Here is a 16,521-nt window from a genome sequence, read left to right on the forward strand (position 1 = left end):
GGTCTGGGACAGAATCCCAAATTTCCATGAATACAGAAAAACTGCAGCACCTCCCAAAGGACCAAAAGATTACTCATTACGCCTCAACTCTTACCATTGTTTCTTTACTGCTTTGTTTAAGGTTTGTAAAAACATCTGGCTGCTGGGTTGAAGTGAACTCTTCAAATGTACCACATAAATACTTCACAAGTGTTAAATAAGCATATGATTCAATCCCTGAAATAGTCATATTTATTTTTTTGAACAGCTACCTACAACATAATCTAAATTACTGGAATTATAAATCATTTAACTGCTCATGTGCCGTGATTCAAAGGCAAGGCGCAGCCATGATGCTACATGTGTTAACAGTCTCCCATAAATACAAAAATACATTTTTATAAATATAAGAAAATGTAATAACATATCTTGTTAAAGGACAACATTCTTTAGAGAAGTATGCCTGAAACTTCACAACTGAAGCCATGGTTATATTCATAACCAGCTTAGGGAGGATGTTGCCCACTGCCTAACATCTGTAGGACAGTTAGGGTATTTTTGCAAAGCATTCATAATTTGCGTATTATCCAAAAGTAGTTTCATCAGCTGGTACTCCCTCTGTGCATTTACTGATGTTCTTTCCATGGGCCTTATTAATTCTAATTGTTGTAAGTGTTCAAAGGCCTGAAAGATGAAAGAAATAGTTTAGGTTGAATAGGGGAAGTAAAGTAAACAACATTAACTCAGAGAACAGTTAGAATTTTGGTCAGTTGTGGAATAGAGTACCAGGAAACAAAACTTAATAGATATCAGTAAAGTTCAAAAACAACTCTCATCAACCTCATAAAAACTTCACACATCACACGAGGCAGTGTCAATATACACTTATCCATCCCTGCATCACTGAATATAAACAGGGCAAACTTAATTCAGTTTGTACAACATGGTTTTTGTTCCTAACCTCATTCTATGTCATATCTCCTCCTAGTACTTAAGTTAACAGTTTCCAGTTCTCTATAAAAACCTAAGATCTGATAAGACCAGTACTTTTTGACTAATTGCCTAGGTTACTCAAATTCGCCTTTACATTTTATTTCTACCTTTGTAAGACTTTGCTGTGTAAAAGTTTAATATAGCTGTAAAAAGAGAGGGAGGCAGGAAAGACCCGTAGGAGTACACCTGTTCAGCTAATCCTATAAATAAATGATTCAGCAGAGTGGTACGGGTATGGAGGAGAAGACAGGCTCCTGTTTCCCTAAGAAGTCTGACAGAGACCACTACAACTTGTCAGAAAGTCCCTTTCTTTCATCTTCCCCACCTTAATAGGGCTCTTTACTGTCTGCTTCCTCTTACCTCTAACATTCATGTATTATGTCTTTTCTAACCATGTTTGTTAGGTATTTTATTAATGTATAAAAAAATAAACCATTAAATCATGACCTACTAACCATTAAATACTGATACACTGAAATAGATTATGAGCTTTCTATTCTTAAGCCTCATTGTGAAAAATACTGTTGGAATATATTCTTTATGTACTATAAAAATTCTTCTGATGAAAAGAGAAACAGTTCAGACACCATTAATTTCTGAAAATGAGAAAATACCAGAGGCTGCAGGTACTGGCTGAATAAAACTGAGGAGATTTAAAATATTTCTAGGTAGCAAAATACTTTCTCATTTAATTAAAATGTAGAAATGAGCAGCTTCAAATTACTCATAAAAATTTAAGTGCTCAGCTAAACCTTTCCACTCATACAACTCCCACAAGCTATGACTATCAGACAAATATGGACATTAAGAAGGGAGGAAAAAACCAACCTCCAGTATTCTAAATACTTTTCCTATTGTTTTTAAGAAATGGCAATGCCCTGATCTCACATTTTTTGGTTGCTGTAAGAAATAAAATTCTGACTACTAATCCCTTATAAAGGATGCTAAAGAAGTTATGGGACCACTGCTTAAAAAAAATCAAAAAAGGTGTTTCTTCCCATAAAGTCCTCTAGAGCTGTGCTGTCCAATAGGTAACCTAGCTACACGGGGCTCTTGAGCATTTGAAATGTGGGACTCTGTTTTTAATTTTATTTAATTTTTATTAAGTTTAATTTAAAAACTAACACTTAGAAAATCTGTATGTTTGAAACAATTTCATAATGTAAATCTACTTCAGCTAAATAATTTAAGGAATCTAAACAGCAATTATTTCCAATGAATAAATAGTCAGTGAATTAAGATGTGCTTTAAATGTAAACACAGAATTTCAAAGATTTAACACAAAAGAAAATAAAAAACTTCATTAATAATTTTCTATATTGACTATAGATCAAAAGATTTTGGTACAGTAAATAAAATTTACTGTCCAAGTTAATTTCACTTTTTTTTTTAACTTTTTTGTTGCTACTAGAAAATCTAAAATTACATTATGTGGCTCATATTTCTGGTGGACAATACTATGCCAGAATAAAGTTCCTCAAGTTTTAAAACTCATGCCTCACCCCTAACAAAACTTTCTCTGTATACCCTCACCAGCCAATGAGATTCTTTGTTTTCTTAATGACTCATTCGGTCTCTTTTTACTGCTGAGATTATAAAGCCAACCTTAGAGGTATAAAGGGATAGGGTTATGACTGTAACGAGTAGATCCTTTGCACGATGCCGGTTCTAGGACGAGACAGTAGAGGGCAGTATACCCCCAAAACTGTAAAAAGAACTGGCTGCATTCTTCAGAACGATTCAAACATTTCATTTTTAGATTGATTTTTTTTGGTCTGTTTTGAATAAAATTCCTATGATAATACCTAATGTTTCAAAATTAATAAAAGTGTAACTATGATATATACAATCAAATCAGATGTAAAAATAAGCCTTTAAAAATTAAAATCTTACCTTCATGACAACAGGTTTCTCAAAATTATAAACAGAATGGGCCTTCCTTTGAACAAACTTCTGAAACTCTGGACAGAAAGCAATGACAGCATTAGTAGCTTCAAATAAGCAGTGGGGGTAGTAGTGTTAGAAAATATCAATGTCTCATCTCACCATTATAAACCATTTGAAAATTAAAGGGCTCCTCTTCATAGATGTCATTTAAATGTTTCATTGCTATGATAAGACAGATTTCCAAGACTGACAGACCTATAATAAAAGGGGAACAAACTATGAGGTATAGTTTATTTACTGATACATAAGATTGAAATAACTTTCCTCCAAATAGAAGGATAAAGTGAAAGATTATGGTTTTGAGGGGTGGAGGGAGGTCAAGACACCCCTCTAGGTTCAAATGTGTTTCAGTCACTATTATCTGAATAATCTTAAGAAAGTTACTCAACCTCCCTGAGCTCAGTTTTCATATATGTAAAATAGGATCTTTCTAAACTTCCAGAGATGGTACAAGGATTCGAGGCAATACTATCTAACACTTAACCACATAAACCAGAGCTGCAATTATGATACAACTTTAAAATTACATAGGGCCCTCGATTATTCAGAATCTCTAATCCCCTGGAAATTATATCTAATTTTTTTTTTTCCTGGAGAGGAGAAGTTTCATTAGATTCTCAAAAGGGATAGTGAACCCCAAATGGCTAAAAGCCAATGCTCTTCATTAGTACTTGGTGCAATGAGAACGCCTGCAATACAGTCTCAGCTGGATTTACAATGTAGCAAGGAAGGCAGTGCCTCGAGTTTCTTTCACTTTAAATGGAAGGAACAATACCTTTTAAAGGGCTGAGTTAAAGGACGTATGGATATAAAAGTATTCTGTATATAAAATACTATACCCAATGTTAATTATAATTTTGAAAATCATACCATTACGTAAACTCAAACATTTAAAAGACTACTAATTAAGCAGGTTTCTCACCATGTACAATATTTGCTTTAGAGTCCATGCTACACAGCTGGTTTGCCTCCATCAGATCTGCTGCAGTCATAAATGGGTGTGATGATGTTACACGATTTAAAGCAAGCATCTAAGGAAATGCAGATCAGAAAAACAACTGCATATTTACTTAGGCACTTTGGAGATATTACTGAACAAAACTTCTTAATTCAGAGAGTTATGAAAGAGTAAATAGTAATGCTTGGGAAAGGTATTCTCATATTTAGCTTTATTAAAATACAGTATTTCAATTCATATGCCATGTAACTGTATAAATGTAAAGCATTAAAAAATTCTTGCTGCTCTCTCTACCCCTTTCATTTGCATATATTGTTTGTTTACAGCTCCTCAAAAGAAAAATATTTTAAAAGGAGTAGGGTGAGGAGAAGAGACCAAAAATAAGTAAGACTACTAATTAAAGCCTCAGACTAAACCAAACCAAAAAGGCAGAAGTGTGACTTGTAAAAACTTTCTTACCACCCAATCAACCAATCCAGGTTAGTCTTAAGTGACAGAAGTGAGCTACTTTATATTCAATTGTATTAAAAAGAAAAAAAACAAAAACAAAATTATACCAAGAAACAACTCTCCTTGAAAGCAAGGACAAGTTGCCTCCATGTAGCAAGTTCTCTGTCCAATGACTAACAAAAACTTCTGCATTTGAAGATTTATTTGTAACTTTCCTAACATCTAAATTTTACTTAATTTTTTAAAAATTTATTTTTCATTGAAATATAATTGACTCAGCATTTAAATTTAGTCATATAAATAGGGTTAGCAGATAAAAATGCATAACATCTCATTAAATTTGAATTCCAGGTAAACAATGAGTAATTTCTTAGTGTAAGTATATGCCATGTAATATTTGGGACATTAACACTAGAAACTCTTTTTTTTTTTTTTAAATTATTTTATTGAAGCATAGTTGATTTACAATGTTGTGTTAATTTCTACTGTATAGCAAAGTGATTCAGTTATACATATATATACACTCTTTTTCACTATGGTTTATCACAGGATATTGAATATAGTTCCCTGTGCTATACAGTGGGACCTTGTTGTTTACCCATTCTACCTATATTTTGCATCTGCTAATCCCATACTGCCAATCCATCCCTCCACCACCCCACTCTCACCCTTGGCAGCCACAAGTCTATTCTCTATGTCTGTGAGCCTGTTTCTGCTTCGTAGATAAGTTCATTTGTGTCATATTTTAGATTCCACATATAATTGATAGTATATGGTATTTGTCTTTCTCTTTCTGACTTACTTCATTTAGTATGATAATCTCTAGGTCCATCCATGTTGTTGCAAATGGCATTATTTCATTCTTTTTCTACGGCTGAGTAGTATTCCACTGTATATATGTACCACATCTTCTTTATCCATTCATCTATCAATGGACATTTAGGTTGTTTCCATGTCTTGGCTACTGTGAATAGTGCTATGAACATACGGTTGCATGTATCTTTTTGAATTATAGGTTTGTACAAATATATGCCCAGCAGTGGGATTACTGGATCACATGGCAAATCTATTTTAGTTTTTTGAAGAACCTCCATACTGTTTTCCATAGCAGCTGCACGAATTTACATTCCCACCAACATGGTTGCTGCACAAATTTACATTCCACACTCTCTCCAGCATTTGTTATTTGTAGACTTTTTAATGACGGCCATTCTGACTGGTGTGAGGTGGTACCTCACTGTAGTTTTGATTTGCATTTCTTTAATAATTAGCGATGTTGAACATCTTTTCATGTGCCTGTTACCATCTGTATGCCCTCTTTGGAGAAGTATCTATTTAGGTCTACTGCCTAGTTTTCGATTGGGATTTTTAATTGTTGTTATTATTAAGTTGTATGATCTGTTTGTGTATTTTGGAAATTAAGCCCTTGTCTGTCACATCATTTGTAAATATTTTCTCCCAGTCCTTAGGTTTTCTTTTTGCTTTGTTTATGGGTTTCCTTTGCTGTACAAAAAAAAGCCTGTAAGTTTGATTAGGTCCCATTTGTTTATTTTTGCTTTTATTTCTATTGCCTTGAACTCTCCCTTTTTTAACCAGGGCCCAGGGTCCTTAACTGAACAAAAAAGTTGGGTAATCCTTGTCCTTCATTCCCCATACTGGGAGGGATCCAGGTACCCAGTAGCTCCTTCCCTTTCTCTTACCTTTTCTTTTTCCTTTTATTATAAAATATTTTTGACATATAAAAAGGCAAGAGAATAATATAATGAATATCCATGACCACTTTCTCAGCTTACGAAATATAAACTTACAGAGTTGAAGCCCCTGTCTCTTGCCCTGGTTGGACTCTCTACTCTTCTCTATGCAAAAAAATCATGCAAGTTTTCACCCTTCTACCACATATCTTTGTATTCCTAGACAATACAGAGTAATTTTCAAGTTTTATATAAATACCATATTGTACTTAATGCTACTCTTTCTTCACTAAACATCTGTCATTAGAATTCATCTATGTCCAGATGTCAGTTCTGGTCTATTTTTTTATTTTCTGTTATATTCCTTTGTATATATGCACAATTTAATTATTCTTTCCCTTATTGATGGGTATCTGTCATTTTGGGGGATGGATTATAAACAAGGCTGCAATAAACAATACTGTACATGCCTTCTTGTGTATTTGAGTCTCTCTAGATACCTAATTTTCCATATTGCTCTCCAAAGTACCTATACATATTTACACTACTAGCAGCAACAAACGTAATAGTCATCATATCATCAGACATAAACTTTTGACACCCACCAGATTGGCAGAAAAAAAGGTTTAACTGTAAAGTTTAAATTGTACCATTTCCCTAATTACTGGAGAGGTTAAATATCTTTGCAATTTATAAATCATGTGGGATTCTACATTGGTGGATTGCTTGCACTCATATTCTTAGATCATTCTTTACTTTTCATTATTTTTTTTTATGGTTGAGACGCTGAAAACTCAGGCTCCGTGCACCAGTGCTGAATTGTATCTCACAGACAGAGTTTTGGGTGAAGTAGAAAAGAATAGCTTTATTGCTTGGCCAGGCAAAGGGGGAGACAGCAGACTCCTGCCCTCGCAAACTGTGGGTCCCAACCCGGGAGGATTTAGTGAGGAGTTTTATAACAATGGTTCAAGGCCAGGGTTGCTGATAAGGATCAGGGTGTATGCAGGGCCTGCACTCCTTTAATCTGGCCTCAGGTGGTCTCTTTTATTTTTTTAATTTTTGAATTTTATTTTATTTTTTTATATTGCAGGTTCTTATTAGTCATCAATTTTATACACATCAGTGTATACATGTCAATCCCAATTGCCCAATTCAGCACACCACCATCCTCACCCCACCACGGTTTTCCCCTCTTGGTGTCCATACGTTTGTTCTCTACATCTGTGTCTCAACTTCTGCCCTACAAACCGGTTCATCTGTACCATTTTTCTAGGTTCCACATATATGCGTTAATATACGATACTTGCTTTTCTCTTTCTGACTTATTTCACTCTGTATGACAGTCTCTGGATCCATCCACGTCTCAACAAATGACCCAATTTCGTTCCCTTTTATGGCTGAGTAATATTCCATTGTATATATGTACCACATCTTCTTTATCCATTCGTCTGTCGATGGGCATTTAGGTGGCTTCCATGACCTGGCTATTGTAAATAGTGCTGCAATGAACACTGGGGTGCATGTGTCTTTTTGAATTATGGTTTTCTCTGGGTATATGCCCAGTAGTGGGATTGCTGGGTCATATGGTAATTCTATTTTCAGTTTTTAAGGAACCTCCACACTGTTCTCCATAGTGGTTATATCAATTTACATACCCACCAACAGTGCAAGAGGGTTCCCTTTTCTCCACACCCTCTCCAGCATTTGTTGTTTGTAGATTTTCTGTTGATGTCCATTCTAACTGGTGTGAGGTGATACCTCATTGTAGTTTTGATTTGCATTTCTCTAATTAGTGATGTTGAGCATCTTTTCATGTGCTTCCTGGCCATCTGTATGTCTTCTTTAGAGAAATGTCTATTTAGGTCTTCTGCCCATTTTTGGATTGGGTTGTTTGTTTCTTTAATATTGGGCTGCATGAGCTGTTTATATATTTTGGAGATTAATCCATTGTCCGCTGATTCGTTTGCAAATATTTTCTCCCATTCTGATGGTTGCCTTTTTGTCTTGTTTATGGTTTCCTTTGCTGTGCAAAAGCTTTGACGTATCATTAGGTCCCATTTGTTTATTTTTGTTTTTATTTCCATTACTCTAGGAGGTGGATCAAAAAAGATCTTGCTGTGATTTATGTCAAAGAGTATTCTTCCTATGTTTTCCTCTAAGAGTTTTATAGCGTCTGGTCTTACATTTAGGCCTCTAATCCATTTTGAGTTTATTTTTGTGTATGGTGTTAGGGAGTGTTCTAATTTCATTCTTTTATAGGTAGCTGTCCAGTTTTCCCAGCACCGCTTATTGAAGAAAATCTCTTTTCTACATTGTATATCCTTGCCTCCTTTGTCAGATTAGTTAACCTTAGTTGCGTGGGTTTATCTCTGGGCTTTCTATCTTGTTCCATTGATCTATGTTTCTGTTTTTGTGCTAGTATCATATTGTCTTGATTACTGTAGCTTTGTAGTATAGTCTGAAGTCAGGGAGTCTGATTCCTCCAGCTCCGTTTTTTGCCCTCAAGACTGCTTTGGCTATTCGGGGTCTGTTGTGTCTCCATAGAAATTTTAAGACTTTTTTTCTAGTTCTGTAAAAAATGCCATTGGTAATTTGATAGGGATTGCATTGAATCTGTAGATTGCTTTGGGTAGTAGAGTCATTTTCACAATATTGATTCTTCCAATCCAAGAACATGGTATATCTCTCCATCTGTTGGTATCATCTTTAATTTCTTTCATCAGTGTCTTACAGTTTTCTGCATACAGGTCTTTTGTCTCCCTAGATAGGTTTATTACAAGGTATTTTATTCTTTTTGTTGCAAAGGTAAAGGGGAGTGTTTCCTTAATTTCTCTTTCAGATTTTTCATCATTAGTGTATAGGAATGCAAGAGATTTCTGTGCATTAATTTTGTATGTTGCAACTTTACCAAATTCATTGATGAGCTCCAGTAGTTTTCTAGTGGCATCTTTAGGATTCTCTATGTATAGTATCATGTCATCTGCAAACAGTGACACTTTTACTTCTTTTCCAATTTGTATTCCTTTTATTTCTTTTTCTTCTCTGATTGCTGTGGCTAGAACTTCCAAAACTATGTTGAATAACAGTGGTGAAAGTGGACATCCTTGTCTTGTTCCTGATCTTAGAGGAAATGCTTTCAGTTTTTCACCATTGAGAATGATGTTTGCTGTGGGTTTGTCGTATATGGCCTTTATTATGTTGAGGTAGGTTCCCTCCATGCCCACTTTCTGGAGAGTTTTTATCATAAATGGGTGTTGAATGTTGTCAAAAGCTTTTTCTGCATCTATTGAGATGATCATATGGTTTTTATTCTATAATTTGTTAATATGGTGTATCACATTGATTGATTTGCGTATATTGAAGAATCCTTGCATCCCTGGGATAAATCCCACTTGATCATGGTGTATGATCCTTTTAATGTGTTGTTGGATTCTCTTTGCTAGTATTTTGTTGAGGATTTTTGCATCTGTATTCATCAGTGATATTGGTCTGTAATTTTCTTTTTTTGTAGTATCTTTGTCTGGTTTTGGTATCAGGGTGATGGTGGCCTCATAGAATGAGTTTGGGAGTGTTGCTTTCTCCTCAATTTTTTGGAAGAGTTTGAGAAGGATGGGTGTTAGCTCTTCTCTAAATGTTTGATAGAATTCACCTGTGAAGCCATCTGGTCCTGGACTTTGGCTTGTTGGAAGATTTTTAATCACTGTTTCAATTTCATTACTTGTGATTGGTCTGTTCATATTTTCTGTTTCTTCCTGGTTCAGTCTTGGAAGGTTATACCTTTCTAAGAATTTGTCCATTTCTTCCAGGTTGTCCATTTTATTGGCATAGAGTTGCTTGTAGTAGTCTCTTAGGATGCTTTGTATTTCTGCGGTTTCTGTTGTAACTTCTCCCTTTTCATTTCTAATTTTATTAATTTGAGTCTTCTCCCTCTTTTTCTTGATGAGTCTGGCTAATGGTTTATCAATTTTTTTATCTTCTCAAAGAACCAGCTTTTAGTTTTATTGATCTCTGCTATTGTTTTGTTTCTATTTCATTAACTTTTGTTCTGATCTTTATGATTTCTTTCCTTCTGCTAACTTTGGGTTTTGTTTGTTCTTCTTTCTCTAGTTCCTTTAGGTGTAAGGTTAGATTGTTACTTGAGATTTTTCTTGTTTCTTTAGGTAGGCTTGTATAGCTATAAACTTCCCTCTTAGAACTGCTTTTGCTGCATCCCATAGGTTTTGGATCGTCGTGTTTTCATTGTCATTTGTCTCTAGGTAGTTTTTAACTTCCTCTTTGATTTCTTCAGTGATCTCTTGGTTACTTAGTAACGTATTGTTTAGCCTCCATGTGTTTGTATTTTTTTATGTTTTTTTCCCTGTAATTGATTTCTAATCTCAGAGAGTTGTGGTCAGAAAAGATGCTTGATATGATTTCAGTTTTCTTAAATTTACTGAGGCTTGATTTGTGACCCAAGATGTGATCTATCATGGAGAATATTCCGTGCGCACTTGAGAAGAAAGTGTAATCTGCTGTTTTTGGATGGAATGTCCTATAAATATCAATTTAATCTATTTGATCTATTGTGTCATTTAAATCTTGTGTTTCCTTATTAATTTTCTGTCTGGATGATCTGTCCATTGGTGTAAGTGAGGTGTTAAAGTCCCCCACTATTATTGTGTTACTGTTGATTTCGTCTTTTATAGCTGTTAGCAGTTGCCTTATGTATTGAGGTACTTCTATGTTGGGTGCATATATATTTATAATTGTTATATCTTCTTCTTGGATTGATCCCTTGATCATTATGTAGTGTCCTTCCTTGTCTCTTGTAACATTATTTTAAAGTCTATTTTATATGATATGATTATTGCTACTCCAGCTTTCTTTTGATTTCCATTTGCATGGAATATCTTTTTCCATCCCCTCACTTTCAGTCTGAATGTGTCCCTAGGTCTGAAGTGGGTCTCTTGTAGACAGCATATATATATGGGTCTTGTTTTTGTATCCATTCAGCAAGGCTGTTTCTTTTGGTTGGAGCATTTAATCCATTCACGTTTAAGGTAATTATCGATATGTATGTTCCTATGACCATTTTCTTAATTGTTTTGGGTTTGTTTTTGTATGTCCTTTTCTTCTCTTGTTTTTCTCACCTAGAGAAGTTCCTTTAGCATTTGTTGTAGAGCTGGTTTGGTGGTGCTGAATTCTCGTAGCTTTTGCTTGTCTGTAAAGCTTTTGATTTCTCTGTTGAATCTGAATGAGATCCTTGCCAGCTAGAGTAATCTTGGTTGTAGGTTCCTCCCTTTCATCACTTTAAATATATTGTGCCACTCCCTTCTGGCTTGTAGAGTTTCTGCTGAGAAACTCTGTTAACCTTATGGGAGTTCCCTTGTATGTTATTTGTCATTTTTCCCTTGCTGCTTTCAATAATTTTTCTTTGTCTTTAATTTTTGCCAATTTGATTACTATGTGTCTCAGCATGTTTCTCCTTGGGTTTATCCTGTATGGGACTCTCTGTGCTTCCTGGACTTGATTGACTATTTCCTTCCCCATGTTAGGGAAGTTTTCGACTAGAATCTCTTCAAATATTTTCTCTGGTCCTTTCTCTCTCTCGTCTCCTTCTGGGACCCCTATAATGCGAATGTTGTTGTGTTTAATGTTGTCCCAGAGGTCTCTTAAGCTGTCTTCATTTCTTTTCATTCTTTTTTTTTAGTCTGTTCCACAGCAGTGAATTCCACCATTCTGTCTTCCAGGTCACTTATCCGTTCTTGTGCCTCAGTTATTCTGCTATTGATTCCTTCTAGTGTAGTTTTCATTTCAGTTATTGTATTGGTCATCTCTGTTTGTTTGTTCTTTAATTCTTCTAGGTCTTTGTTAAACATTTCTTGCATCTTCTCAATCTTTGCCTCCATTCTTTTTCCGAGGTCCTGGATCATCTTCACTGTCATTATTCTGAATTCTTTTTCTGGAAGGTTACCTATCTCCACTTCATTTAGTTGTTTTTCTGGGGTTTCATCTTGTTCCTTCATCTGGTACACAGCCCTCTGCTTTTCACCTTGTCTCTCTTTCTGTGAATGTGGTTTTTGTTCCACAGGCTGCAGGATTGTAGTTCTTCTTGCTTCTGCTGTCTGCCCTCTGGTCAGTTCATTCCTTTATTGATTACTGTAGAAGCTCTTTATATATTATGGACAGTGTTGATGATATATGCATTGCATTTTTCCTCTCCTTATCAGTCTTCACTTCATCCATGGTATCTTTCAGTGTCTAGACATTTAAAAATTCAATGTCATTAACTTTAACCATCTTTTTTGTTATGACTTGTGATCTGTGTAACTTTTGTAAGAAATCTTTCCCTACCTCAAGAATACAAACATATTCTCTTATATGTTTCTTCTAATTTAAAAAAAAGTTTTGTTTTTCTACATGAAGTTAGGTTTATCAACCTGAAATTTACTTTAGGCTATGCATTGACGGTGTTTTTTTCTATGTGTATAACTCCTGATTTTTTTGTTGTTGAAAAATTATCCAAACTATATTTAATCTCAGTCAGGTCTTTCTCTTTTCTTTATAATTTCCACCAAGTCCAAAACTTTTCTTAAACAAGAAAACCCCAAACAAAAATTGAGCCATCACCTTGAATTAAAAATATAATAGGAAACTGGCAAAACAATGGTTTTTTATGTTGACAATTTTCAGGCAGAGATATTTTCCCAGAATAATGAAAGGTATATGTTTATGTATATACGTGTGTGTGTGTATCCTCCATATACCGTAAGCTAGTAAATAAAGTCTGATTTTGGTACATAAGTAACTAAAATCTCTACTCTAAAAATTCTTAGTACCTGTAATACTTCTGTGATAAAGACAGCTGTTGCTGAAAATGGCAGTGTGGTTTTGATAAATGGGAGGGGGATGTGCTAACGAGAGGGAAAGTATATAGAGAGGAAAACACTCTTAAGTTTCCTAAGCAAGATCAGAAATGGAGAAGGAGAATCTGTAAAAAGTGGCAGAACCATATAGTAAAGCAGTTATGATAAGCTTGAAGCTAGACAGCCTTGGATTTGAGTCTCGGGTTTGCTATCTAGTAGCTGTGTGACCTGGGGTAAGTTATTTAACCTCAAAGGGCATCAGTTTCCTCAAAGGTAAGGATAAAATACACCCAAAGATAAAAAAACAGGATTAATATAACTAGACATAACGCTGGTAAAGTAACTAGGTCACCTGACTCATGTGCTATTTAATAAATGATACCCATTATTATTATAAATGGAAGTGATCACGAAGAAACTCATGAAACCAAAATTATTTTCTCTTTGAAAGGTATTTGCCATATCTTTTGTAATAATGAATAAATAATTTTCTAGAAATATTAGACTAGTATTAAATATTCTAAGAGAAGGAAAAATTTTACTTTTCAGAACAATTAAGTACCCCTTTCTTGATACTGTTTAAGCTTAAGATATAATTACTGGGTGAAAGACCATGACCAGGTAGGATTTGTCCAGGTATGTAAAGCTAGTTCAACATTAGAAAATCAAGCAAGGTAATTCAACATATCAACAGGCTAAAGAAGAATAGTCATAGATCATATTCATTGATACAGAATAAACATTTAACAAAATCCAACACAATCATAATAAACTCTTAGCAAGTTAGGAATAGATGGGAATTACCTTAACTTGATAATAAACATGTATTAAAAACCTACAGCTTATATCATACTTAACAGTAAAAGACTAAATCCTTTCCCCCTAAGACTGGCAATTATCTACCCTCACCATTCTTATCCAACATAGTGCAAGAAGTTCTAGCCATTGCAAAAAAGACAAGAAAAAGAAAGAAAGGATATACAAATTAGAAAGGAAAAAAATAAAACTCTTTATTTGCAGATGATATGATCATCTACATAGAAAATCTCAAGGAATCTATTAAAAAAACTCCTAAAATAAATTAGTTCAGCAACACTGCAGAATACAACATCAACACAAAAATCAGTCACATTTCTATACACTAATAATGGGCATGCTAAAACTAAAATTAAAAACAAAATATCATTTAAAATTGTTCCACAGGAAACTAAACACTTACTTATACACTGTAAACATGTACAGGATCTGTGAGGTGAGAATTCTAAAATGATGATGAAAGAAATCAAAGAATAACTAAATAAAAGAAGAGATGTACCATATTCAGGGATTGGAAGACCTAATGTAGTAGATGTGTTTATTTTCCCAAAATGTATCTAGAGGTTTAACCAATTCCCGTCAGAACATAATTACCTGGTGAAAGAAAATGAGTGATAAAAATAAAACTAATACAAACCAGTAGCGTGTGTAATGACCGCAGGCTTTTGCTGACATTGAAATGCTTCTGCAGCACGTCTCGCACACTCCTATCTTCTGAGAGACTCTAGAGGAAAAAGATCAAAACAGAATTAAGGAACAACGCAGTTTAAAACCTAAATATAAACTTGTGCCTCACTGGCTGGTGTATCTCATGAACTCTATCTGGTATTTATCCATTATTAAATAGGTGCTGGTCTTATTTGTGGAAAACAAAAATCAAATTTCCACTCTACTGATTTTCTTCTTATCCCTTTACGTTAATTCCAAAGACACAAGGATAAAACATAACCCTTGCTACCACAAAATTTCCAGTCTAAAGAGGGAAACTATACAGTCATACTAATGGGATGATCAAAATGCACCACTAAATGAAACAGAGAATAAGGGTTATTTACTATACTTCAAAAACAAGGTAAAGTGTTACAAAGAATGCTTAAACTGTATGAGTCAGTATGCTAAAGAGCATTCCAGTTATAGGGAACATCATGAACAATGTAGGGAGATTGTGGCATATGGATAGAAGATGAGTAGTCATGTCATCCTGAGTTTCAGTTTTGGCTAAATGATTGTACGGAAAGACAAAGGCAGGAAAACCTAACTGGAGGCAACTACAGTTGTCCATGTAAGAAACAAAATGGGGTTTCCCTGGTGGCACAGTGGTTGAGAATCTGCCTGCCAATGCAGGGGACACGGGTTCGAGCCCTGGTCTGGGAAGATCCCACATGCCGCGGAGCAACTAGGCCCGTGAGCCACAACTACTGAGCCTGTGCGTCTGGAGTCTGTGCTCCGCAACAAGAGAGGCCGCGATAGTGAGAGGCCCGTGCACCGCGATGAAGAGTGGCCCCCGCTTGCTGTAACTAGAGAAAGCCCTCGCACAGAAACGAAGACCCAACACAGCCAAAAATAAATAAATAAATAAATTTTTAAAAAAAGAAACAAAATGAGTCTGAATTAACACAGTGGTGTGAAGACAAGAAAGAATTAAACACATTTATAGAAGACATGTCTGATGGAGAATCAACCAGTGGGGAGTAGAGATGAAGGGTTGGAGAGGGGTTAGAAAAAAACCAAAGATGAAACTATGGGGAACAGAATGTCCCAGGAGAAGTGAAGAGGGAGATGTGGTTAGGAAGTAAAACTTGTATTATCAATGTTTAAGAAGTAAATGGAAAAAGAGGAGCAAAGTAAGAGACTGAGAAAGATGTTGAAGACTGGAAAAGAATCCAAGAGAGAGCAATAAAACCAGGGGGAGAAAACAAGAGGGACACACTTCAAGAGGGAAGTGGTGATCAACAATGTAAACTACATACTTTGTATAACTAAATTAAGATGTATTTTGAGAAACTGATGGCTTTGGAAATTTAGAGCTCAATAGGGCCCTCTGAAAAAGCAATATCTAAATATATATTTAATATATCAACCTTATAAGTGACTTGGTAAGAGTCAACAACTGCAGAAGCAAGGACTACAGTTAATTTCCCGAAGTTTTTTATTTGTATTACTTTGCTTTATTATTTTATGTTCATCTGGTATACTTCCAAGGGAATTCAACCCTATTTATGATACAAATATATATAGAGCAACAGCAAGTCCTTTAAGAGAGAAAGAGAAGACTAAAAACAGTGACTGCAGTGAATTAGGATTAATGAAAGGTGAGGTTCACTTGGTACCGAAGAAAAGATTAGATGAAAGTACAGTAAAATCAGAGTTGGCAGAGCCAAAAAAGGCTTGGGTAAGACTGACATAATTTTTCAAAAATCATCTGTAAGGAATAAGGATTCTTTTTCCAAAAAAAAAGGCCCAGAAAACTAAGTATTTCTGTATTTTCTAGAGCTGAAACTGTATGTCTCTACTTCTTCCACTATGAGAAGATCCAGATTCACGAATAAGTTCTAGTCTAATGGGATGAAGTTTTATGCTCTCAGTAAATATATTATCCTGGTTATAGTCCCCATTCCCTTGCTACTGTTTTTAGTCTTCTCTATCTTATTCAGGGAAGCGGACACATTCCCTTTTCACTGATGAGCACAGGAGTAGCAGTTGCAGAAACAAGTTCTTAATGTGCTCACTGCAGTGTGCTTGACCGGTGCTCTCTTCACAGGTAGTTTCTAAGGAGAATGTTATAGGATTACACTAGTACCTGAGGACTCATGCTGCTCCAGGGATAACTTAGTGGCAGCAG

General features: G+C 35.1%; 1 protein-coding gene across 3 annotated transcripts in view; it reads right to left on the reverse strand.

Annotated features, from left to right (window-relative positions):
* Positions 1-208: 208 nt before the first annotated feature.
* The window catches only part of ORC4 (origin recognition complex subunit 4), a 104,341-nt gene continuing 88,028 nt past the window's right edge, over positions 209-16,521 (reverse strand). For all 3 annotated transcript variants that reach the window (XM_059927797.1, XM_059927795.1, XM_059927796.1), the window contains 5 exons: positions 14,317-14,403; positions 3,842-3,950; positions 3,019-3,114; positions 2,866-2,933; positions 209-663 (listed from right to left, as the gene is read on the reverse strand). In XM_059927797.1, coding sequence (XP_059783780.1) covers positions 475-663; positions 2,866-2,933; positions 3,019-3,114; positions 3,842-3,950; positions 14,317-14,403 — 549 coding nt within the window. In that variant the 3' untranslated portion in view covers positions 209-474. The remainder of the gene's footprint in view (positions 664-2,865; positions 2,934-3,018; positions 3,115-3,841; positions 3,951-14,316; positions 14,404-16,521) is intronic.

Source organism: Balaenoptera ricei, chromosome 7 (genome assembly GCF_028023285.1).
Source record: "Balaenoptera ricei isolate mBalRic1 chromosome 7, mBalRic1.hap2, whole genome shotgun sequence".
Lineage (NCBI taxonomy): Eukaryota > Metazoa > Chordata > Mammalia > Artiodactyla > Balaenopteridae > Balaenoptera > Balaenoptera ricei.